This window comes from Zonotrichia leucophrys, chromosome 13 (genome assembly GCF_028769735.1).
Source record: "Zonotrichia leucophrys gambelii isolate GWCS_2022_RI chromosome 13, RI_Zleu_2.0, whole genome shotgun sequence".
Lineage (NCBI taxonomy): Eukaryota > Metazoa > Chordata > Aves > Passeriformes > Passerellidae > Zonotrichia > Zonotrichia leucophrys.
The window spans coordinates 9,354,291-9,380,291 of NC_088183.1; the positions used below are offsets into that span (position 1 = coordinate 9,354,291).

The 26,001-nt window shown below is 42.9% G+C and overlaps 2 protein-coding genes across 3 annotated transcripts in view; one reads left to right on the forward strand and one right to left on the reverse strand.

Annotated features, from left to right (window-relative positions):
- Nucleotides 1-7,789, reverse strand: part of SEC24A (SEC24 homolog A, COPII coat complex component) — a 23,480-nt gene extending 15,691 nt beyond the window's left edge. The window contains exons 1-3 of the mRNA XM_064724564.1: nt 7,540-7,789; nt 2,445-2,963; nt 927-1,085 (exon numbers count right to left, since the gene is read on the reverse strand). Coding sequence (XP_064580634.1) covers nt 927-1,085; nt 2,445-2,963; nt 7,540-7,588 — 727 coding nt within the window. The 5' untranslated portion in view covers nt 7,589-7,789. The remainder of the gene's footprint in view (nt 1-926; nt 1,086-2,444; nt 2,964-7,539) is intronic.
- Nucleotides 7,753-22,507, forward strand: SAR1B (secretion associated Ras related GTPase 1B). Of its 2 annotated transcripts, none has more exons than XM_064724565.1 (7): nt 7,753-8,001; nt 12,267-12,337; nt 15,199-15,318; nt 16,109-16,174; nt 16,705-16,808; nt 16,959-17,090; nt 18,768-22,507. In XM_064724565.1, the coding sequence occupies exons 2-7, from the start codon at nt 12,283-12,285 to the stop codon at nt 18,882-18,884; spliced, it is 594 nt and encodes a 197-aa protein (XP_064580635.1). In that variant the 5' UTR covers nt 7,753-8,001; nt 12,267-12,282; the 3' UTR covers nt 18,885-22,507. The 2 variants fall into 2 exon arrangements, with proteins under 2 accessions (XP_064580635.1, XP_064580636.1); XM_064724566.1 differs by having other exon boundaries at nt 7,991-8,066.
- The last annotated feature ends 3,494 nt before the right edge of the window (nt 22,508-26,001 follow it).

Below are 26,001 nucleotides of genomic sequence, written 5' to 3' on the forward strand. Positions count from 1 at the left end.
ACATTACACACTGAATCTTCCTAGCAGCAATCCAACTGCTTCATAGACTAAACATTTTTATCTCTCCAGGGCTCTGGAAATGTTTCTTTTCACGATGAAGAAAATATTTTCTAAGCAAAAGCTGTTTCTAATGCATTTAATACATTCCAAACAAAGTTAAATCTGAATATAGTATTCTTGTGCTCACAGAGCTACCACACACGAGAAACTGTCAATCTGAACATGCAAGGAACCAACAGCTTTGACAGAACTGTGTTTGTAAAAATAAAGCTGCCAGCTCACACATGGCCCCATCCAGCATGGGCACTAAATGCCAAACAACTGGAGTCTGTCTGATACAGAGCCCTGGGAGTTCCTAAACAATGGCAGATTTGTGCAGGGCCCACAGGAGACACTAAGTCAGGTGTCTGTCCTCAACAGCTGCCACTTCACAGCCTCTAGGAGCTTCCTTCAGCAAGCTAACAAATGCAAGATGTGTATTTCAGTGATTTTACACAGAGAATAAGGTACAGCCACACTGATAGCAAGGAATTGCAAGGTCCACATTTTCTCTCTCCTTGTACACAGGGAGTCATACATGGACTTCTGCCCTGACAGCAGTAGGGACACAGAGAAATGAGATCTCTATCACTTTACAACACACAAAAGGAAAAAAGCAATGCCAACTACAGCAGACATGCCCATGTAAAACAGCACTTGGAAATCTATTTTCAACTGGTAATTTCTTAAATTTTATAATGTCTGCTTACAAGAATTTTTCTTCTTTCCAGGTCCTTACCTACTCTTTTCAGATTGAATTATTAGCTGTATCAGTATCAATTTTACAATTTGAGTTTCTCATAGAACAACGTGCTTGCCTTTAAAGGTTGCATATTACAGCAAGTTGCAGTGTTTGAATTCAACATAAAGAGCAAATTGTTTCTTACCTTCTTGGTTTACAGCTGACTGTAGCATGGACTGTGCACCAGGTGGTCCTGCTACTGCTGCTGGTGGCCTAGGGGGACCACCAACAGGTGGAGGTCCTAAAGGTGGCCTTGGAGGGTGGAGGGGAGTTAAAGGCTGAGTCACTGGTGGGGGTGCAGATCCTATAAAGAGATTAACTTTTAGGAGGAGTTTAACTCAGCTGGAAAAAAATCACAAAAGTTTTGTTACAAAAATGCACAGAATGAATTTTAAATGTTCTTGTTACTCAGAGGATGAATGGCATGAGATATAAATCCTAACATGTGGGTAGAAGGTCTCAGCTTCATGTTCATTTCTCATTCCAGGTTCCTGCAATTACTGATCTCTTTCAGTTTTTTGTTGCTATTGTTGGCAAGAACTTCAAGATGTACAAAAAAATATCCCAACTCTATAACTAAGTCTGGAATGATCACCAAAAAAGTTTAATTAAAGTGATCATTGTTACACAAAAAATATACCAGGGAAATGGCTCAGGAGGATTGAATGCATATAAAAATTACTTATTCCACACACTTCCTCTCATTTCATATGCCACTTTCCAAAATTTCTCTGCATTTTCCTCACTTATTCCAAACTACTAACTGCTTACTCCAATTAAGTGCCAGAAACAGTTTAATAAATTCTGCAAGCTTAAGACATTTTGAACAGCATAAGAAAATTAGGCAGGCATATAACAAAAAAAACTACTATCAATAAAAATCTCTAATGAGGCTAAAAGTGCTTAACAAGAAAAATTATTTGCTTTTACATGAAAATATTTCTGTACATAAGTCCTGTTTGCATGCTTAGTGAGAAAAAACCAACATACAACAGTTTGGCAAAGAGAAACTTGAGTATTAGCTGTGTTTCCATAACAATCACAAGTTGCACAATAGAGCTATTTTGTATTAGAAAAGCTTCTACCATTGCATATACCAGCAGTAAAGCAGTAGGAGCAAAGTCTCCTACTTTTAGAGGACTTTCTGAAGATTGACAATTATCATTAAATGTGAAAATTACAAGTTTGGGGGAAGGAAGCTTTCCACTGAACTGACCTCTATTTCTACAGCACAGAATGCTTTTCAGTTTCCAGGCTGTGCTCCAGTTATTTGCATCAACCTGACAGGCTCTTCAGAAAATTACCTGAATCAAGTGGTTACTGACCAGGCTCACTGAACAGAGCTCGTTTCAATGGTGAAGTGCTGGACTGGAACATACTAATGCTTCATGGGTTACCCCAGGAAATGGTGTAGATCACACAAACAGCATCACCCACACACAGCATCCCAAAACAATGGGACACCATTCAGGAGTTACCACCCACCCTGGGCACAGCACTTTCATTCCTAACCCAAAGAAAGCACCCAGGTATTTCTGATGAGTGTATCTGCTTTAACAATCTTCCACAAGCAAAATGTTACTGCAGAGTCAGTTGTATACTCATTATGTTAAAAGTTCATTGAAAACCATTCATTGGTAGAATATCACAAAGTTCTGATTACCTGGCTTCATGTAGCTGTTCTGCAGTGGAGGAGCCCCTGGAGAAGCAGCATATTGATAACTCCCTGCAGGGTTTGTACTCCCTGGCAATGATGATGGAGGCTGAGCCCCTGCCCCAGGCACAGGAGCCAAATGGCTTGTTTGAGCCCCAGGGAGCTGGCTCCCAGGGCTCTGGCTGAACTGCCAGTTTGAAAGCACCGCTGGGCTGGCTCCAGGAGGAAAGCTCCCAGCACATGATACAGCAGCTGAGTTCTGTAATGCAGGTGGCAGCACTTGTGGAACAGGACCTGGCTGTTGTACTGGTGACCCAGAGAAAGCTGCCACTGGTGGTCTATTGAGAGTCTGGCCAGGTCCTTGGAAGTTGTTTAATTGAGAAACATTCTGAGAGCCACTGTAGCTGTACTGTCCAGAAGACTGATGTGGAGGAACCTTTGCTGGCAGCTGATGGGAGTAGGATCCTGGAACTGCAGGGCTGTATCCCTGGCCTTCTGGGGAATGCATCAGCTGATTCTGAACAGGGCCTGGAATGAAAAAAAACTACACTCTTTAGAAAGTCAGTGCTGTATATCACATCTGAAAATAAAAGATGTTCTTGTGAATGTCTTTCCTTAGGATTTTATTAGTCTCCAAGCCATTTTTAATTTAAACCATTAGGTGTGACAGAAGTACTACTGCAAGGAACATGAATTGAGCAGTATTTTGCTATTGACAGTTACATCTTTGTTTTGCTTTACAGAACCTTGAAACCACTAAGCATTCCAGTACCATCAAGACTGAAACTCAGACAGGATCCCATCCAGTCCCCAGAAACCCCCAAAGGCAAGCTGCCCACAGAGGAGCAGAGTCCCACAGCACAGGCAGCAGCACACAGCAGCAGAGCGAAAGTGGAAGATCCATTACGTAAGAGCTCCATTTCACACCATGGCTGACAGCAGGCACACGTCAGCTTACCACAGTGACACTGGCAGCCAAGTGCCAGCATAGGTCACCACGCTGCTTCTCAAGTGACTGAGTCAATCCATGAAAGTTTCTGCAGTTAATTTTAGTATGAGAACTATCAGTACACATAGGGCTCATGTGAGTGGCCAGCTGGTCACCAACACAGAAGGAAGGGTAAGTTTATCATAAAATAATTCATCAGTCAGGAAAAAAAATACTTGACAGGTTGATGATGCTCTTTATGCATATGTTGGTTGGTATACATGAAGTAAGTTTTACTCACTTGAAGAAAAAAAATGAAAAAAAAAAAAAGGTTAATAACTCTCCAAAGAGTAAACAACACATCAGATTTCTGCTTTACAGAGGAACAGGCTGACAGAATCCCATGGGATTTCCACTGCAATAAGAGCTCCATCAAGAAAGGCACTACTACAGATTGTTCATATCATTGCCACAAAATGGACATGCTGAAGAGAGACTATCAATTTTCAAGTGAAATCCTTCTGAGCAGAACACATGAGATGCTGCAGGCCACAGCCAGCTGTGACTCCTTCACAACTACCACAACACTTTCCAGTGTTGTGTCACTCGGTTCAGCCAGTCACATTGTGGCTCTCATCCCCTAAAAACACAGCTCACATACTGGAGACATTCCACACACACAGTTACACATTAAAAAAAAGATAGCTGGTTATTAGAATGTAATGGTTACATTCTGAAAGGTGAGCAAGTTCACATTTCCAAGTTAAAGTAACTCACACATTTCTGACAATAAATTAAGCTAAATGCAGAATACATTGAAATTCTTAGTTAGGACAAACACTGCATTAAACATTCTAGAAAACCTTAGGCTCTGGTTCACTGAATATTGCACAGGTCCATAGAACTGCTACGGTGCCAGTGATCTCATCCTCACTGCCTCTTCTTTCTACACACCATATTATTCTCCAACCATTAATTTCAACCTGTAATTTATCATTCAGTTAGGAAATCCAGTTATACCCTACTGTCCCTACAATGCTGCTCATAGATATTTGCAGTTAATAATTCTCTAAAATCAAGGCTGTTTAAAGAAAAAGCTCACCAAGATGAAAATGCTTACAGTTATGAGTAACCTTCAAAAACTACCCTGCAGTCTATCAGATGGCTTTCCAAGAATTGATTTACAAACCCTATTGGCAATTACACTTGATAACTTTAAAAATGATGAATTCTTATCAAACCTTCTAACTGCATCCACACAAACACTGATATAACATCAGTATAAACTGTAGGAAAAATACAGAACAAATACAAATTGATTTATTAATTTGATTTTTCACCTTAGGGCATGACTCTATCCCAGGCAGAAATCAGAGTATTTGGATTGCTCTCTTATGCACTGTTTTCTCTGCTTGAGGAGAAAACAGTGGAAGTGAGGTGATATCAAAACTGACCTACTTGATATTTTCTATGGCATTTTATGCAAAAATATAAATGTTCCAACTTCAATTTTATTTTTAAAGTCAGAAGCACAATGAAAAGTCTTGACATCCTCATGTAATAGTTTATGTTTCCAAGACAAGTCTGCACTAAGCTGCCAAAAAAAGCTATAGAAATAGCACTAAGGGACAAAATCCCTTTACAAAGAGTTTCATAGTGCACAAAAACTTTTCAGGACTTGTTGCTGGGTTGCAGCCAGATCCCCATCTTGACCTGACTTCTTCACTGAGACCCATCAAGGAGTATCTAGGCTGTCCAGCTTTCCCCAAATGGTGCTGTTTTCTGTGCAGCCAGAAACAAACAAGGAATTCTGTGTGGACTGAAGAGCTATTTCATCTGTACAGCAGCAAAACAGCCAACACTTGGAGACCACAGAAATGAGTTAGTGATAGAAGAAAGGCCACCTATTTAACATCAAAAGTCTCCTCTGCAACAACACAAGGCCATTTAATGTTTCTGAGAGATCAGGAATAGCACCAGAATATGTATGAAGGTCGCTTGATGGTTTTATGAAATGCTCAAAGTACTAATGTGGACAGGCAGGATCCAAGTTGTGTTTTCTGCCACACAGAATTTCACTGTCCCCTACTCCAAGCCAGTCACTCAGCACATCACTTTTGCCAGCCACAAATTCTCCAAGCTCCAGGGAGATGCTAAGATAAACACTCTGATAAGTTACATCCCAACAGATGCTGTGGAATCAGTCACCACCAGTGTCCACTTCACCTGAGTCTGACCCACTGGATTCCAAACCCAACAGCTCCTAAAGCACCTCATGACATCAAAGCACCATGCTAAGGTACCACATGAGAAGAGCAAAACATTCTAAAAGAATTGTTTCTCCTTCTTGCTTGCACTTCAGATCTATCAACTGGAAAGCAAATTGGACACCTGCAATTAAATGAGTACAGAATACTGGTCCTATTAAAAGACAAACAGAGATGAAGGAGAGGAAGGTTGTTGCTAAGCAACCCAAAGCTCTGTGCTAAACAATTTCCCGGGCAGCACACGGTGCTGCTGTGACAATTTACTGCCTTGGTGGCCATGCAAGCTCAGGGAGTTACCTGCAAACATTTCAGCAAGCAACAAGTTGCAAGGCAGGGCTGACAGCTGGAGAACAATTTATCATCCTGCTGACAGTCTGCTTTCCTCACAGACCCCTGTAAGCACCACCACAGCACTCAGTACCCCCAAAACTGTTTTATAAAGCTCTGGTGTCAGTATAAAGGGCAAGGATCACAGCATCCTCTCAACACACATTTTAAACAATGCTATGAGCAGTCCATGCTTGAACAATTTGATTTATTTCAAAGGCCAGCAACCCAAGCCTTATCTCTAACACACCGTAACTACTGTTTAATTTGCATAACTCTACATTTCAGTTCTTTATTTTTCATACACCTGACAGCTGAACAGCCTGAAATTCCTCTTTCTCGGCTGCCTCTCCATAACTTCCATTATGTGCTTAATCTGACACTAGGGAAATGAGCAAACATAAAGCCATGCCAGTCGGTAAATCATCCCACTCAGTTACTCCATTAGCTAACATTCCCTTTGTACAGCCTCTCCAGGACAGAGCCTCTCTCTCCACATTATATTCATTCTCTTCCCACTCCCTTGACCCTAGAAGCAGCTACACAGTTAATTGCAAATTGTCGTTTTGCTGATGACTTTGAAGAAAAGCAATAAACACACTGTGCAGGAGGAGGGGGAAGAAAAATCAAAAGATCTCATTATAACTGAACTGCTTATGATGCAGCACAGCTACTGAAACACACAAGTGTATAATTAAGGCAGCAAGTGCAGAGGATGTGTATGTGAAATCAGGAGACACTTCCATCAGCACAGATTTGCACACATGCCACGAAAACAGACACAGAGACGAGGCTGGCCCTGCATTTTTTATTCCTATATTAAAACACCGGCTAGTAAGCTCAGTTTCACCTTCAGCATCTCGTTGTAAAGAAACGCATTTTGAGGGGAAGAAAGTAATGAAGACTTTCGCAGCTGGCAGCACACAGAAGCAGATAATGTCGGCTTTACGGGAATGACAAGATAAGAAAGCCCCGCAGCGCCGCGGGCTGAGCTCAGCGATAACCACAGTGCCACATGTACAGCCCCGTTCCAAAGGGTCAAACCTCGGCTGTGTCACCCGTGTCACCGACAGGGACCCACCGGGGCTGAGGGCCGGCCCGGGCCAGCCCGTGCAGCACGGACAGGGGCTCTGTGAGAGACGCTGCCGTTCATACCGACACACAGATGGACTCTGGGATACTTCTGCCATTAAAATACATCACAATGAAGCTTTATTTTGCCTGATGAGTGGCTCTGTGCTTTCCTCAGTGACACCGGGGGCAGGGTCACCTCGGCCCCGCTCCCACCGGCCCGGCCGCCCCGGGGTCCCGGCAGTGCCGGCTCCGCCGCCGCTCCGTTCCTGCTCTCCGCCCCGTTTAGCCCGGCAGCGGGCGTCCGGGCTGCCCCGCCGAGCTCAGCCGGGTGTGAGCCAGCACCCGTCCCCAGAACCCCCTCCCCGCGCTCTGCCCACGGGCACCGGCCCCGGCCTCCGCTGCCCCGGGGCGAAGGGCGGCCTGGGCCCGGGGGAAGAGCCCCGCGGCGGGAGCCGTGCCCGCCAGGCCCTATCCCGCGCCGAGCCCCGCGAGCCCGCCCCGCACTCACCGTTGCTGTAGGGCTGCTGGCCGGCGGGGGCCCCGGCGGGCTGGGCCATGGCTCGGCCGGCTGCGCTCGGTGCCGCCCGTGTGGCGGCGCCGGGCCGGGCGGGGGGGACGGACCCACCGGAACTGCCGGGCGGCGCGCGCAGCCGCACTGCGGACACGTGGCACTTCCGGGAGAGGCGCTGCGGCTGAAAGGGGCGGGGCCGGAGGCGGGGCTGGGCGGGCACGCGGAGGGGCGGAGCCGCGGAGCCGAGTCACACCGAACCGAACCCAGCCGAACACGGCCGAGTCACACCGAACCGGGGCGAGCCTAGCCGAACCCAGCCGAAGGCAACCCCGTAGAGACCACGCCCGCCCATCCGGACAGAGCCGAGTCCATCCGAACGCAGACGAGCCCAGCCGAGTGTGTGCGCCGCGGGTGCCGGTGCCGGAAGGAGCGGCGGGGGGCGGAGCGGGCGCAGCCAGGGTGAGTGTCGGTGTCGGTGTCGGTGCTACCCGAGTCCCGGAGCACCTTAGGCTCGGCGGTACCGGGTGAGCGGGGCGGGCGGTAAGGGGTCTGTTCTCCCTAGCAGGACGCTGGGCCGTTCCCGTGTCCTGCCGGGAGCGGCCTCCGGGCCGCGGCTGGGCCTGCCTGGGGGTCCCAGCGCGCCCCGACGAGCTGCGGCCTGCGCGGGGCCCGGGGCCGGCCGCTCCCCTCCTATTCCTTCTGTCCCCTCCTTTCTTGCCCCCGGCACTGCCCTGGGCTGCTCGGGCCGCTGGCGGCACCGGCCGGTCCTGGGGCTGTCACGGTGCTCGCAGGTCCCGAGCAGCGCTGCCTCCGGGGGTCTGTGTTGGTGAGGGGCGTTAAGGAACCCCGTAACCCACGGGTGCCCTGCAGCATCCCTGGGCCGTCTGCCGCCTTGTATCGACCGGGCAATGCTTGTTTGAAGTGTTGTTATGTCTTCAGAAGTTACTGCTTTTAAGGGTTTTGTTCCCTGTCAGTGAATGTTCGGCAGCCCTGCAGCGAGGATGTGCTCTGACAGCTGGGCTTTGTGAGCCAGGGCTGCCGAAACCTCTGCACCAGCTGCCCTTGGGAACTCGTGGGTTGTAGTGCTGTTCTCATAGGCAAACTCTGCTGGCTCAAAAATTAGTTGCTGTCAAAAAATTATCAAAATTCTTTTAGAGAGTCTACGCTTTTACCTAATTTTCTAACTGTGTCTTTCCTTAGCTCTTAAAATACAAAATCCAAGTGCAATTTCAAATCAAAGAATAAACTGTGTTGTAGAATCTCAGTTTATCCACTGAGTTTCCTAGAGATTTTTACTTTTGTTGCATGTGGTAATATTTTATAATGTTATGGTGATCATGTGTGAAATTACAGCTTTCAAGTTATCGTGTTTCCATCCTGCTTGAAAAACTAAAAATACACCCTTGGCAGTAGGCTTTAAGCCATTGCTTGCAGGTTGTGGTTTCAGACTGAGCTGTGGCTGAAACTGATGTTTGGTGCTCTCAGGCTGGACTGAGATCTCTTCTCTTTTGCTGACAGTCCCCACACAGGTGTAGCACAGTGTGTTCCCAGTTCATGCAGAGCTGTTCTCATGGGTGTCACTGGTTTCTGTTTCCTCATTGTCCCATAAAGGCATTTAAAATGCTCTTTAAAAGCCTGATATTGTCTCTTACCTTGGCTTCAAGAGCCTTCAGAAGTGAGCACTGTCCTAAGGTTTGGAAGTGAAATGATGAATTTTTAGCTAGGAAAAACACTAGTTGAGTGTAGGAGGAAAAAATTTCCTGGCTTTCGGAAGATAAAAGAGTTGTGAGTGAGTTTGCTTGCTGTCAGCAGCTTTCCCTTCAGGAGGCTGGCTCGGTGTTACCAGAGCCACTGTGGGGAATTCCTCATTCTCCAGTCTCAGTGAGTGAACCCAGATCCTTGGTCTGTGGAGTGGTGGAATGGCTGCACAGGAGTTACTGGCTGATGCTTTGCTGATGAATTAACCTGGGTTGAAGGGGATGTTTTTCCGGGGTAGACATGTGTCACTGAAGTGATACTAGAAAGTTAACTTTGGTGTCTTTGCAGTGGAGACACAGTGAGCTGGTGATGTCTGTAAAAGCAGTTGATATCAAAAAACTGTCTTGGTCCAGCACAGCTTTTCATTCAAAGCTTTTGTCTGCTTCCAGTGGATTATTTTCAAATCAACCCTTGAAATAACATTAAAATAGTACCTTCATCTCCATCATGGCTTGTGAACAGTGATTGCTGAGTCCTCATTGTTCTGCTTTTGTGGTGTTTTTAACGTGAGGCTGAGAGTTTGAGTCTGTATATATTCAACAGCTTCAGCTCTTCCCTGAATTTGCTCTCAGCATAACAACTCTCAACCAGAGCAGAGCCACTCTGGTTTGTAATGCTTTGATTTGACACAGCTCTGAATTATAAAGTTTTCCTATGTGATAAGAGCAGATTTAATATCGCTATTCAAATATTACCTGTGTGCCTTTACAATTAGCTGTTCATTTTTTTCCCATTTTGAAAGTGTTTTCCTTTAACTGCTGCCAGCTGATATGGAGGTTGTTCTGGGAGGATTTGGGTAGCTCTGTTTCCAGCACCATTTTTCTTATAGTGATGGAAATTGAACCTGTATTAATGCCACTTCAGCTGTGTTTGTAGAGTTATCCTGTTCTCACATTAAATCTCACCCCTTAAACTTTTTCTGTAGTGCATGAAGATTGTTTTGGTTGATGTTTTTTGTAAACCTAAGTGTAATAGATGGAACAGGTTAATACAACTGAACACTGAAGTTATTCTCACCTCAGTAATCTGAGCACTTCTCTTACATCACGCTGTTTGCCCTGATTTGCAGGTTATTTGAGTCGATGGTTTCCCTAAGCCCCACAGAGGCTTTTCTCCATTGCTATTTTGCTCAAGCAATAAATAAATCTGCTGACGTGTGTGTTCTGCCATGTTTGCTTATTCTTGACCTTTGATTTTTAGCCGTGCAAGGGACAGTTTCAGTCATGACATTGTGTAACTGGGTGTTTATGCATTGACAAGCATATTTGATTGGTATTCTTAAAAATTGTGCCTGTTGCAGCTGCTGTGTTGTTCAGAGTCATGGTTAAAGGTTTAAGGGTTAGCTGTGGCGAAACCAAGACACCTGGTGCTTCGTCATCTGAACAGATTTTGTTCCAGTGCAAGCAAAGGTCATTTAAATATCCACTCCTCTTTCCACATTAGCTCTGTATGATGTACCTGTTGTTGCATAGCAAAGAAACTCTGTCATGACTGTAGCTGCTGTGATGGATGCCTGGGTTTTTGGGCTGGTTCAGACCTGTGTGTTGACTCCTGTGTGCTGTGCTCTAGGCTCAGAGCTGCCCTGAAGTCCTCTTGTGATGCCCCAAGGCAGCTTCTGAACAAGTGTGGTGAGCCCCTGTAGCAGTGTGGATGCCTCTCCCAGCTGTGTTTAGCAGTGCAGCCCAGTTTTTCCAGGGCAGCCAGACTCCAGTGTCCACAGGGGTCATGTATTCCAGTAGGAATTCGCTGCTAAAGGCTTCTAAGGATGTTGCCCTTTAGTCTCCAAGAGAACTAAAATGCTCACAGTTCACTGTGTCAAACTGGTGCTTTCAGTGGGATTTAGAGCACAAGTTTGATGAGGTTCAGCCTGGAGAAAGGAGGCTCAGGGGAAACCTCATCACTTTGTACAGCTCCCTGACAGGTTGTAGCCAGGTCAGGGTTGGTGTTTTCTCTCAGGTGACAAGTGACAAGACAGGAGGAAACAGCTTCAAGTTGTGCCAGCAGAGATTCAGATTGCATATTAGGAAAAATTTCTTTGCTGAAGGGGTGGCCAAGCCCTGGCACAGGCTTCCACCACCTCTGGAGGCACTCAGAAGTCCCATGGATGTGGCCTTGGGGACTTGCTTTAAGTGTTGAACACTGAGGTGTTGGCCTAACAGTTGGACTCAATGATCTTAGAGGTCTTTGCCAACCTCAGTGATTCTATGATTATCTTCACTTTAGATCATGAGGAAATTAAGATGTAAGCTAGAAAATTCATCACTCATGGCTACTCAATGAACCTAGTATGGGCACTTAGCTCAGCTTGTTATTGAATCCAAGCTGAAGGAATTCACTGGGGAAAAAGTGGGTTTTTTTAAAGAAAACTTTTGCATTTAAGGTTTGAATTGTGGCAGTCTGTGCAGGGCAATACAGGAGGTCACTGTCTTTGAAGGATAGTTACAGTGCTTTGTGCTAGGTAATTGTTTTCCATAACAAGCCAAACAGTCAGGTTCTGTGTGAACAAGGATTTATTTGGTATCAAACTTCTTTAGATTCAATTCTGCAAAACTTCTTCACCTCTTGCTGCCTCCACTTTGAACCCCAGCAGCTCCCAGGGGTGGCTGGAGCCCTAAATCTGCACTGATATCCCTCTAGTGCCCTCTCTAAGTGCCACCTTTCCCCTCTGAAAAGTGAAAATCCTGTTTAAAATCTTCAGTGGATCATCACATACCTTCAACAAATTGTACTTTGGATAAAATTATGTTTACTTCTCGCAAAGACTTCAGTCCATGTAGTGTTTTCCCAAGGGAGGGGGAAATCTTTGCTATTGTCATTTAACTGGTCTATGATATAGTTTACCAAAACTATTTTTTTTATTTTTAAAACAGGATTTTAAATTATTTTTGTTACCTATAAATATTTTATGATGCTTAATGTGCTGTTTTGACAGAACTTAAATGTATTATGTTTTCTCTTTATTTCAGACTATAAGATTCAGATATGTTCCTATTTGATTGGATTTACAGTGGTTTCAGTAGTGTATTGCAGTTTTTAGGTAAGTCATTTTTGTTTGGGGCTTTTCCTTTCTGCTATTCTTGTGTAAAATATCTGCTCACCTCTGTTATCTTCAAATAAGACTGCTGGGTAAATAATAATATTTGGTTTTGTGTACATTCAGTAACACTCAAACAAAAGTTTCACTTATCAATACTGAGCATTTCCAGAGTGTGCTCTCCACTCTGTCTTACATTAACCCTTCCTGAAAAAAATTACATTTTATTTCATGATCATAAAAGGTCAGACTTTTCTAATCATACTACATTTAAGCTGGTGTAATTCATTTGGCTCTTATGGGTCTTCTCCTGATTTTTCTCTGCTGTAAAGAACTGAACTCAGTTATTTAATTCAGTTCTTTTGCACATGAGGCCATCATTTCAGAATCCAAATAGGAGGGACTGTCTGCAAAAAATTAGTGTCAGATATTGAAACCCTTTCTTGTGTTCAGCAGCACCTTGTTCTGTGAGGTTTTGTTCTGTGCCACAGAAATTAATGTGAAACTTCACTGGCACCTACTCAAGAACCTCAGAAAATTATTCCCTGTTCAAAATGTTTCCAATCCATATCGGTCCAAGATGAAAAAACCCCACAACCATGAGGAAAATTAATGTTAGGATTCAGTTAATGTTAGGATACTAAAAAAAGGTTCAGAAGTTGTAGATCACATAGGTAAAAGACACAATTTCCAAGTTGAAAGGATTTTATTGAAGTGGTCAAAAAGCATTTGAGGCTAAGAAGTCATAGCAAGCTGTGCCACCTACCTTTTATCAGTTGAAAGTTTAAAGTTTTGCACTGAATGTCAGACCCTTGGCCTGCTATCAAAATGTTAGCCAGTGAAATTTTAACTAAGTTGACTAATCTTATCTCTTCTTCCTTAGCTGCACAGTGATTACTGCACACTGGCCTGCTCTTCCATTCCTGTGCAACCAAAGGCTAATTCTGCTGAAAGACAGAGGAGCTTGAAGCAGCTCCCTCTTTTATGTCTCTCTTTTTCTAAAAGAAACAGTTTCTCTTTGCGTTCTCAGTTGTAGTTAGAGTTGAAAAAGACAGATCATCACATTTGGGAAACTGCCCACAGTTCCCTGTGCTGTCTGTCAGAAGGTTAATGAGATCACTTTAGGAAGAACATCTTTGCACAAGTATACTTCTGGGAGGCACAAAAACATTTTTTAGTTTGTATGTATATATAAAACCTCAGGTCTTGGTGTAGCCAGGAGCTGAAGTATGGCTGCTTGTTAGTCTTGTGTTTCTCTGAAAGACACCTGGGAAGCTTGAAATGTTGTGGTGCAAGCAGCAACATCTGACTGGAAAGCAAAGACTCCTGGATCTGCAGGCTGAGAGAGGGAAAAATATTTTTATTTTCCTATAGGTTAGGAGAGTTTTGTTTAACTCATAAGGTGAGCGTGAACTGGAGTCTCTCCTGTGATGTAAGTTAGTATATGAAAATGTTTGTCCACTTCTTTCTCTGTAACCATTAACACTTCCTCTACTCCACAGTTTATTAGTTAGTGTATATATGGGCATGTGAGAAGGTGAGTTTGGGAAGTAAAAGTTGTTGTACATGAAAGAACTATGAAGACACTCTGCAGGACCTGGAGTAATAAAGATCATTAATGAAATAAGATGATGAATAGGAGAGAATATTCATTCCTGCAAGTTACAAAACATGTCCAGCTGGAATGTGATTAGCTCAAAGACAGAGATTAGCTCAAAGGCAGAGGTGAGCAAACAGCAGTGGTGTAAAGGTCTGCTGGGCAGAGGCACCTCTGTCCCTGCAGTGCTGCAGCCTCAGCAGGGCTGGCTCAACACCCCAACACACAGGAGCATAGCACATTACAGAAAATAGGGGTTTTTTGTAGTACAGAACAGGATTGATTTTTTGGTTTAAATTTAATTTATCTTAATGTTTTCCTTTGAATATCAATGAGTTTGAAGCAGTGAAAACTAATTCTGGCAGAGGATACAGTGTTGACAAGTTGTAAGAGAATTGCCCTTCGATAATCTCCAATTTAAGGAAATATGGTGTTTGTGTTTTAAAAAATCTTTCCTCTCCTTCACAGCAACTGTTGCATTTCTGGGGTTACAAGTGGAGGGGGAGAAGAAGGGCAGAAGACATTTTTATAAAGATGACAACCAATGAAAATAAAATTTCTTATTCCTGTTAGGAAAGCATTGTCACATGGGACAAAGTGTGTCAGAAGTGTCCTGACAATGCCATTCAAGATGTAGCCAACAGTTTTCCTGGGGATGTGGCTGAAAGTTACTTTTTGTCCAAACAGTGTGTTAGACAATATTAAAGAATTAATTCACAAATTATGATTATTGATGTTGAATCCAATTTCTCTGTATTATTGTGATTGAAGTCTGAATTTCTTTTTTGTCTCAGATGAGTGTTTTGCTGTAATTGATGGTAGGTGAACAGAGTTCAGGTTCAGATTGGCCCATGATCCAGAGCCTGCTGTTAGTGCTGGGTCTGTGCCCATCTCTCCACCACCTGTGAGCAGAACTGTGCTTTTGCTGGGGCAGAGTAAACTGCACTGGTAGCATTTAGTCCTGTTCTGTCAGAAGCTTTTCCTAAGCTAATGGAATGCATTCCATGATTGACACATTCACACCAATTTGTGCCTGTCCTGCCAAGCATCCTGTAAGCTGCATGTTACCTGGTGCAGCAGCCTTGTGGTAAGTGGGAATGCCATTTGTACAGCGTGGATAAAGGGCACTGATAAAGGTGTGCTGGAATGTGCCTGGTCTGTATTTTGTACCGTGACTGAACACTTTGTTCCTAGGAGCAAAATCATCTCTGGTGCTGGAAATGAACTCTGTTGAACTGATTAATCACTAGGTCATTTTTTATTCTAGGACTGTACAAGAAATCAGGCAAACTAGTGTTTCTTGGACTGGACAATGCTGGAAAAACAACACTGCTGCACATGCTCAAAGATGACAGACTGGGACAGCACGTCCCCACGTTACACCCCAGTAAGTTCACAGTGCTGCTCCTTAGCTAGAAAGCATTTGAGGAAAAGCAGGATCTGATTATGCCAGATCTAAGACCACCAGTGTAACTGGGGAGATACGAGATTTTTGGGATTGCAATCCATGGATAGTTCAAGTAATCTTAAAAAACAGTGTGTGTAGGATAGTTCAGAGTGTTATATTTAAAATTACAAGGTGAATATCAAGCAGAACAATGAAGCAGAGAGTTTGTACTATAGAAGCTGCAAGAAATAGGGACTTGCAATTTTTGGGACCAGCTTCTCTGTATAATTAGAAAATCAGTGTTTGTGTCTCAGAGGTTGCTGTGCAATTGTTATCCTGGTAGGAGGATTCTTAACCTTGCAGGAGAAGAAGTTCAACAGGTTGAAAATGTGGATTGGGGAAGTCTAGTAAGGAGGTGAGAAACTGGGAAAGGATGTGAAAAGGAGAAGCCTTGAACAGTATTGAAAACAAAATGCCAAATGCAAAATCTTTTTTGCAAACCAGATGTCAGAGCCAACTGTTGTTTGTGTAACATGAGGGATAAATAATGTAGGACTACTCTGCTCTTCTTAGCATTGTAGATATTTCAGACATGCTTTAATGGTTAATAACATTTTGGTGATACATGAATGTGCCATTGATTTTGAGAGAATGTATTACTCTCATGTTCTTCTTGAATAACACAATACTGTAAAGAACCAAAAGAAAGTAAAATCTATGTGCTAGAAGGCCAGACTTTTCCAAAGCACTGCATAATCTTCACCTAGAACATAATTCTGTGTATTTCCAGCTTCAGAAGAGCTGACAATTGCTGGCATGACTTTCACTACCTTCGATCTGGGTGGACATGCTCAAGGTAAGAGAGTGTGTTGCTCACTCAAGCTCACTGAACTGGGCTGGAGTTTGCTTCCAATCAGAAACACGGCCCTGCTGCAGAGACTGACTTCCCAAACTCTTCTGTGACACTGGCTGCTCTTTTGCCCATCTCCACCATTTATCACAAATATGATTTAGCAAGAGCTGCAGTAGAGCAGAAACTTTTGACTAATACTGTGAGGAGGAGTTCTGTACTTTGAATTCCTTGCATTTACCTTCAGACTTACCTTTGTTGACATAATTCTTGGGGAAACAAAAATCATTTCCACACATCAGCGTTCATGTGGGATAGAACAGTGATAACATTAGAGTGAATTATGATTTTGTTCTGTTATTTCAAGCTTTGTAAAACATGAATTGCATTCCAAAGACTGGCAACATAAGCTAAGAATTTTTAAAAAATCAAATTAATAAACCCACATGCACCTGTTGCTTTTTAATTACCGATGTGCATCACTCTGCTATTTGGGGATAATTTCCTTTTATTTTTATTTCTTATTTTCCCTGTAGCTCGCAGAGTGTGGAAAAACTATCTGCCTGCAATTAATGGTGTTGTGTTCTTGGTGGACTGTGCAGATCATGAAAGATTGCTTGAATCAAAAGAAGAACTTGATGTAAGTTTAAATAAACTTTTGAAAGTTTGAACTTCTAAGAACTAAGCTCAAATACCCAACAGACCTCTACTGTCACCTGTAAATGAGTAGTAGTGATTTGACCTTCTGTATTTTAAATTAATCAGTCCTCCTTTCTCCATTCCTTTGCAGTCACTAATGACAGATGAAACTATTGCTAATGTGCCTATCCTAATTCTTGGTAACAAGATTGACAGACCTGAAGCCATCAGTGAAGAGAGGTTACGAGAGACGTTTGGTCTGTATGGCCAGACAACAGGAAAGGTATTGCTTGCTTTGTGGTTTTTTTGGGGGGTTTTTTTTTGGTGAGGTTTTTTGCTTGGGCAGTTAGTTTGCCTTATTTGTGTGTTGACTCTGGTTTGCTCCAGCTATACAAAAGAAATGTTTTTCTAATTTATGAAGTACTTAGTACATAATAACAGTATATAGAATGAATCCCAGAGTCTCTTTGTGTGTGTGTTAAATGTATGTCTACTATAACTTTTTACATTGTATTTAATGCCACATTTTTTCAGAGAAAATGCATTTGTATCTAGAATAATTTTTAGTTATTATTTAGTTATTATTATTTCAGAGAAAATGCATTTGTGTCTAGAATAATAGTTAGTTATTACTTCAACTTTCTTATGCACTATTTTTAAACAGTTTTCAGAGGCTGTAGTTGTAGAGTGAATTATGAGAGAAAACTGAATAGAATCTTTCTCATTTCAAGTGCAAGCTTTAATAATTTTCTACCTAACATATTTGCCTAAAGCTTAGATTTACACCATTGTAGAAGTCTAAGTTTGTAGGTTGTGGAAAAGAGAAAGTTCCTACTGGCATCCGTAGCAACAAGGCAGATTTGTAGATTCAGATTTTCTCCTTTAGCTGACCAGCTCTGCTCAGGGCACCTGCCCTGCAATTCATCTTTGCTTATTCACTCTTAGGTGCCTCCCTTTAAGTTCAGTGCCAGTCATAGTTTAGGTCAGACAAGAAGAAATCTTTATTTTCTTGTTTGTTGCATTTTGCCCTCTTGTTTTCTGGTCTTTCCACCACATGTATTTAATGAAGATTGACACCACAGTGAATCTCCAGTTAAACAGCAGCTTTATTGCACTGTGCTGATTTTGGCAAGCAAGCACATGGCATTCATGCTTTGGTCAGTCCTAAAATTTGTAGCAAATGGTTTTTTTATCTGATTGGAAAACTGTTGCAAACAGAGCAGGGAACTGTGACTGAACACCAAATATAAGCTGTAAAATTCTCTTTGCATGTCTGCTCTTCTGTTCTGGTTTCACATCCCCTCTCCAGTGTGGATGCACGTGAGAACATGCATGGTGCTCTTGCATACAAATTACTGGGTTTAAGGTCACTTGTTCTTGTCTCTCTGTGGAGGTGTCAGGCCCAGAGAAGCTGGGGATGCCCCATTCCTGGAAGTGGTTTTGTGCCAGTTGGACAGGGCTTGGAGCAACCTGGGATAGTGGAAGGTTGGATAGGTGAAGGTTGGATAATGAAGGTCCTTGCCCATGGTGGGGGACTGGAATGAGATTAGCTTTAAGATCCCTTCCTACCCAACCCATTCTATGATTTTAGATTAATTTATTTTCCAAAATTCCAGTGTCAAACGCAAGTTAAATAGAGGCATTCCATAGAAGCAGATAGTGGAAGGTTCAATAGGTGAAGGTTGGATAGTGAAGGTCCTTGCCTATGACAGGAGGCTGGAATGAGATTAGCTTTAAGATCCCTTCCTACCCAACCCATTCTATGATTTTAGATTAATTTATTTTCCAAAATTCCAGTGTCAAACAGAAGTTTGTTAAGTAAGTAGGGGCATTTGTAAGTTAAGTAGGGGCGTTCCACAGAAGCAGATGTCCATGTGGAATAGATGCTGTTCATAAGGGCACTGTAAGGACATGTTTGATTTCCAAGGAGCTGTAAGGGGCTGTGTGTGTCTCTCTGCAGGGCAGCACACCACTGAAGGACCTGAATGCCAGGCCCCTGGAGGTGTTCATGTGCAGCGTGCTGAAGAGACAAGGCTACGGGGAGGGCTTCCGCTGGATGGCCCAGTACATCAACTGAGCCTGCCAGATCCCAGCAGCACACCCTGCCCTGGGCTCCATGTCTGCTCCTTTCTGATCACTCAGTGTACGTAACTTGAATTCATTTGACTGTTCAATTTTAAAAATACACATTTTTAGCTAATTCTATCATTGATGCTAAATTGTAAGTGTGAGGATTGCGAAATTATTTCGAGCAAGTTTGTAAGTTTAAATACACACAACCTGTGAGCTTTCTAATCCCATGCAACATCCTTTTGCAGCTTTTAATTTAATGAGTCTCCAGCACCGTTTTTGGTCAGAGCAACTTTCCAGTACAGTATGTTTGAATGCACTTTTTAACAGCTGAAAACGATGAACATGTGAAAAATATTTAATGCTTATGTTAAATTTTTTATGTACTTTTTTGAAACTGGTTTTATAACTTTAGAGTATATAACCATCTTTCAAGGAATAATAAATAATTAGCTGATGGATAATTGCATGATGCCTTACAGTTTTCAATAATACACTTTCTTATGCAACGTCATGCAATAAATTTAAATCCAGTTTTTGGCATCTTTATTGGGAAATGTTTCATTTTAATGTGTCTTAACTAGTGAGGCTGATCTGAATATGTGGGATATTTTCCTGAAACATAAATAGGCCACAAAGTAGTTTAGTTGTAGATTAGAATAAGGTGGGTTTTTTCAGACTACTAAATTCTATTTATTTTAGGATTTTCCATAGTAAAGGAGAAATCCACTGTGATGCCCTTATAATTAGCACAAATACAAAAAGTCTAAATTAGCTGTGCCAAAGTAAGTCTTGAATTAATGACAAAAGTGGTCTTAATCTACTGGTCTCTTGAATTAAATCCTTGATGTGACACAAGAAATACAGTTTCTTTCTGAAGAAATAAGAATACCACTGCACTAAATGTCCTGTTTCCAATTTCATTCATTTTTGGGTCTACCAGAAGACTTGCCCATGAAATTTCCTGGAAAAAGAAGGGGTTGCCATTGCTGCTTTTGCAGGTTTACCAGCTCACACTCATTGGGCAGTTTTATTTTTAGGACAAGATGGATCCTTTTATGTGGTTTTGCCCTGAAGCCTGACCAGTGTGGCAGCTGCTGGCTGCCCAGGGCACTTATTTCTGTGGTAAAATTGAGTCCCTCTTTCCAGTTTCTGACTGTTTTTCCCTGCTTCTGAGTTCCCCAAGGAGAAAGCAGGTTATCTTTGAAGAAAGGGTGCTGCAGCACATTTTATTGATGCTGGCCGGGAGCTGTGGTGAGTGCTTTCTTGTGCTGGGCAAGTTTTACTCCTAATTTGCCAAATGAATGTGGGGTTTCAGCCCTGGAGTCACCATTTCACTCTGATGGCTTTGAGTTTCTCTGTGTAGTTTGTTTTGTCCTTGTACAAATACAAACTGCTGCAAGTTGTACTGAATCCTATTACTTCCTGTTGTGCATCTTCTGCAAAATACTTTAGGCCTTATGTTCCAATATCCATGGCAGCAAATGTATTTCTGACTGGTTTGATTTCACAAATAACTTCCTTTTGACCTCTGGGCTTGAATCTCAGATCTGAAGGCTGTAGGCACAAAGCAAATAAATGAGACTTATTCCTTGCCCAAACCTGAACTGGTATGATTGAATATTGATGATCAGTTCTCCACAGTCCTAGATTGTGCATCTGAATAATTCAGAACCTAACTAATATAAATTGTAAATGAAGTTTATTACTGCAGAATCACATGCAAAACATTAAGCCCAGTTTGTGTGTGGTGCAGCTCAGTGTGAGGGCATTGGAGGGCTTTTCCAAATGACCAACATAGAGAATTCTGCATTTTAACTCATGCTCAGCTGTGGAGTGATGTCTCTGCTGCACAAATCCAGACTGGAGGCAAGAAGTGGCCTCTCACCACTGTGTGCACAGTGTGTGTCTTCACTACCTACAGCCAGTATGTAGGGGATGTGCCTCTTGCTTTTTTCTCTAGCTTTTTCTGATGATGGTGATAATGCAGAGAACCACAGCTGAATCACTAGATGGTGTAAATATTAAAAGTACTACTTGCAGAGTCACATTGTGGTGTTGATGTGAGGGATTTGGGACTGTGTTGCCTGTGCTTATGGAAATGAAGCTGGAAGTGGAGATGTTGTGCTGCACTTCCACAGGCTGAGCCATTGCATGGGCTTGGAGGGTCCTCCTCACCTGCTCTTCCAACCAACTGTGAACAGCAGCACTAAAGAAAGGGGTAATCCTATTAAAAATTAAAAAGGAAGGGAGGTGATGGTGCTTAAAAGTGTGTGTTAAGAATAGTTCCCAGTGTTGTGGAAACACCCTTGGTTCCCTGGTTCCTGCTCTGGGATGGTGGCTGAAGTGTTATTGTAATAAGGGCATGGAGAAACCTGGACCTTGTGTTATCCAGCTGGGTATGTTGTTGGAATAGGTGATCAATGCTCAGTGAAATACATAAATAATCTTGCTCTATTTCATTTCATTCAGCAGAGGAAGGACCTTTCTTCTGTGGTTTACATTCTGTTGTGCACATGAATGTGAATGAGTGTTGTGTGTCTTTGTGTGAAGACTTTATTAATAGACAAATTTACTGATGAGAATTTTCCTGGTGGTTCTCATCCCCACCCCCTCCATATCCCCCTGGCCATTTATTTCTATTTTATTCCTATGACTATGGCCAGTCTTGCTTCAAAACAAGTAGTGTTCACATTTGGGTCTGACTTCTATGATTTTTTTTTTTGCACTCTTGACTATGCAGATTTTAATTGAACATCACTTTAAAGAATGTGAAAAAGAAAACTCATTAATAAAGATGTTATTTATGAATTGTCTCATTTTGTTTTTACATTGCAACAGTTCCTTAAGAGAAATGAATGCAGATTTCTAAGATCCTACTAACTACTACTGACAGTTGGCCTGTATTTCACAGCAGTGACCCCATTTACCAGCATCTCTGGGTTGAAGATTTCTTTTGCTTGGATGTAATTAAAAATTTTAAAAAAATTTAAAATTGGGGTCTAGTATGTATTGTATAACTGAGAGGTGATTGCTGTATTTCAGTCTTGGTTTAATGCATTTTTCAGCAACAATTATTGGCATTGGAGATGGGCAAACTCTCCAAGCTTTCTCATTCATCCTGTGCCAGATCAGGATTATTTCTGTGTTCAGGTCCTGACTATGATGTGCCAAAGGTGACCTGTGGCATTCACTGGAGTACAGTACCTGCATGCATGGGAGCTTTATTGTGTTTTGATAATTGGATCTGAGCATCAAATAAAGAACATTTGGCATTCACTTTTTATAATAATGTCAGTTCAGAAAAATGAAGGAGGTGGTCTCCAATCCCAGTGAATTCACAGGTCTGCTGGAGGTCAAATTGTTCTTCTCTTGTTGGTCCTGTCAAAGTATTTGGTTGTTTCCAACCAGAGTCCAGTGTTTCTGTTGACTACAACGTGCTCACATTTAACACACTGTTGTTGGTCGTGGACTGAGGAGTTACATTGGGGCTTCATCCACTGGGGTCAGTGGGGATGTGTAACTTCTTGCACTTGGACAAACCACTCTTTGCACTGGTGTTTCTGTTCTGAAATGTGAGTGCATTAAATGTTGAAAATTGTAATTTATAAAATAAACTGCAGAAGAAAAGCTAAAGGTGAAAGTGATGCGTTTGTTATTATCTTGTCCCATCCTATGCTGGAAATACAACCATTTGGAATAGAAAATAAAATTTTGCTTGAAATTTTAAGGAGTTTTAAACAGGTAGTTCTTGTGAAATTGTCAAAATCAGGAAAAAAGTGTGCTCAGTATATGGTCTAGGATTGAGTTTGGGTTTTCTTGGGTGGGTATAGTAATAGTTCTGTCTCATTTTTGCTCAATTTCTGTTCATGGGTGTATGGAAAAAAATCCTCTATCTGGAAAACTCTTTGAACATGGAAAAAATTGCCTTTCCTTTGTTGCAGTTCTAAAATGAGATGGAAAGATATAATCTTAGAGGTGAGTGATACATCCTTAGAATCCAGCTGTGCTCTAGGATTGGCCCCCTTGGTAGGACTGAGCAGTGGGGGTTGCCACAGAGTTCAAACTTATCAAACTGAGTGTAGCCCACAGGAGAGTGTGTTAACCTACTGTTAGAGAACTATTTTCCAACCTTAAGAATACATTCTCCTTAGTTTACATTTGCCAAATTATTTTTTGTCTGCTTTTGAATTGCAATTAAAAATTTGGTAAGCAAGTATTGTAAAATAATAATTAAAAAAAATATATCCCTTGTTTTTCTTATGACCCTGTTTCTTATTGCACATGTTGCATCATAGTGAGAAATCTTACGGTAATATTTTGGAGCTTTTGATGCCTTTCATTTCAGGGCCTCAGAGCTTTCCATCTGCAAATGTTGCCTCATCATCCTTGTGAGTGGAAGGGCTCCTGTCCTTGTTTTCCCTGTGGTGCCAGTGGTGGCTGGAGGGATTGGGCCATGTTGGGCTCTGCCTGAACAAGAAGAGCTCTCAGAGCAGCCCTGAAGGAAATGGTGCCTCCCTAACGTGGGCACTGTTTGCCCATGTCTGTAACAGGGTGACAGAAGCCTCCCTCACACAGAAGCTGCTGGAGATACCCCACAAACCTGGTGTCAGTTAGTGGCACACTGGGCTGTTTTGGGGGGAGCTTTATTCCAACACTGTAATGCCTAAAAATTCTGAGAAGAAAGACCTCTATCAAAGAAGAAATTCTGCTTGTGTTTGCAGAGCCATTGTCAGGCATAATGTAAGAGAGAAGCAGTATGAAGTTTACACGAAGTTTGCCATTATTATTTTGTGAGAGATGAAGAAAACCCAAAAAGTTCCTCTGTGGGTAGTTGAAGTTAACTGAGCTGCTGTGAGTCTGACTGCAGTGAAGAATGTGTAACAGATCCTCACACATGTGACTGAGGGATGAGTCTATTTATGTCTCTGTAAACATGAAATTATGAAATGCACACCATGGAGATGGGGCTGGTGAAGTCCTTGGCTGACCTGGTCAACTGCTTGCACCTCTCTGGGAGTACAAAGCAAATTTAAATTTGCTGCTGAACATTGTGCTGCTGGAAGATGTTTAGTGAAAGGGAAGCAGGTTCATGCAATAAAGCAAAAAAAGCATCCTGTGTGTTACCAGATAAGAGGGAAAATGCTGTGAGTTTCTGTAATAATATCTCAGACACCTTGTGGGCATAAGAGCACTTGACAAAGACAGCATCTAGAAAAAAAACCACAAAAATTCTTGTTTTGTATGTTCCAGATCTGAAATAAACAGATGTGTGGCTGAGACTTGGATCCTTTCTGCAAAATATAAAAAAGTGCAAATCTCAAGATTGCAAAAGAAGGAAAAAGATGTGAGAGAAATGGGTCATGGAGACTTTACTTTTGCACTCATTAGATGGTACCAGAGCTGCACAGGATGAGGCTGTGCTGGGGAAGGAGCTGGTCCTACCCTGATCCTTGGCTGGAGCTTTCAGGGATCCAGCCCATTGCCACAGGGAGTGAGTGGGAGGGCACTGGGCAGGTGCTTGCTGGGACAAGGAGCAGCCTGTCTGTGCAGGCACAGGAGTCCCAAAGCCTGCCCTGGGAACTGGGTGAAAAAGTCATGCAAGGAGGGACAGCAAAACTCCATCCAGCCTGGCCCTGAGCAGGGACAGGACAGCCTGTCCTGGAGAGCCTCTCTGGGCAGCCAGGGCCTCACCACCCTCACAGGGAAGGGTTTGTCCCTAATATCCAGTCTAACCCTGCCCTCTGTCAGTGTCATCCCATTCCCCCTTACCCTGTCCCTCCATGCCCTTGTCTGAAGTCCCTCTCCAGGTCTCTTGGAGCCCCATTAGGTGCCTGAAGGGTCTGTAAGGTTTCCCTGGAGCCTTCTTGGCTCCAGCATGAGCAACCCCAGCTCTCTCAGCCTGTCTCCAGAGCAGAGATGCTCCAGCTCTCAGAGCATCTTTGTGGCCTCCGCCTGGAGTTGCTCCAACAAATCTCTGTCCTTTTTATTTACTCCATTTCTGATGTTCTCATTTTGCAGAAGAGGCAATCAAACTCCCACCTCATTTTCAGCAAATGCTTGAGCACAGTCCTTTCAGAAACAGATGGTGCCCCTCCATTCACACACAACATCCCCCAAACTCCTGCAGCAGCATGTGCCTTCCTCTCCCTCCTGTGCCATGCAGCCCACAGGGCATGTGTTGCAGCACTGCACCTGACCCCTGCAGCCTGTGTTGCTGTGTCCCCCTGGGGAATAGCCTGCTCCCAGTCCGGAGCTTTAGAAATTTTGTGGGTTTTTGAGCTGAGTAAAAAATCAGGTGAAGTGGAAAGAGCAGCCTTCTAGCCCACAAACCTTCCACAGCACTGGAAATGTTCTCAGTGGAAAGCTGTGCCTTGATGGGAAGGACTCAATGAGGAGCCTAGGCTGACATGTTACTGCTGCACAAGAGCCAAAGAAAACCCTCAAGCCCCAAGTTCAGCTCATTCCCCCCTGCCAGTGCACCCATACCCCATAGTGTTTGCTGGGCAGCTCTGCCAGCAGTGAAGTGTCGGTGACAACTGTGGAAATTTTGACTAGAAATTACTTTTAAATGGTTTTCCTATGAGCTTCCTAATTGTGTACAAAGGACAGCATAGAAGAGTAGGATGACAAGAAAAAAATGTGTTAAAATTTCACATTAACTGGCTATTTACTGTTAGGGAAAGCCAGAAATTTATGTCCCAGTTTAAGTTTATCATGATGTGCAACCCACTTGTGGGGTACTTAGCAGAAATCATCCTAGTCATAGTTTAAACATTCGTTTTATTCCCACTTTCAAGTTATGTTCTTGTGCTTTTCTTTGCCTTGGACACACAGAATCATAGAATTTTGTTTAGGCTGGAAAAACCCTCTAAGACCAAGTGCAACCATTCACACAATTATTAGTGTTAATATGATTAATGTTATATGTTATATAATTAGTGTTAATATGCTGCTCTGGGCCCTGTGCATTCCTCCTGCCCTTGAGATGAATCCCAGCCCAACTGGACCATGGCAAGTTTTGCTGGAGTACTCAATGCTACAGCTGCAAGAGATTTGAGCCATGATTTAATTTATGTCCCACAGGGAACTGCAGCATCAGGTATTTAGGATAAGATGCTGAG

Coding starts and splice junctions, on each gene's coding strand:
- SAR1B (XM_064724565.1), top strand. CDS start 12,283: ATGTTCCTATTTGATTGGATTTACAGTGGTTTCAGTAGTGTATTGCAG. Junction 12,338..15,198: donor TAGTGTATTGCAGTTTTTAG/GTAAGTCATTTT, acceptor TTTTTATTCTAG/GACTGTACAAGAAATCAGGC. Junction 16,175..16,704: donor TCTGGGTGGACATGCTCAAG/GTAAGAGAGTGT, acceptor TTTTCCCTGTAG/CTCGCAGAGTGTGGAAAAAC.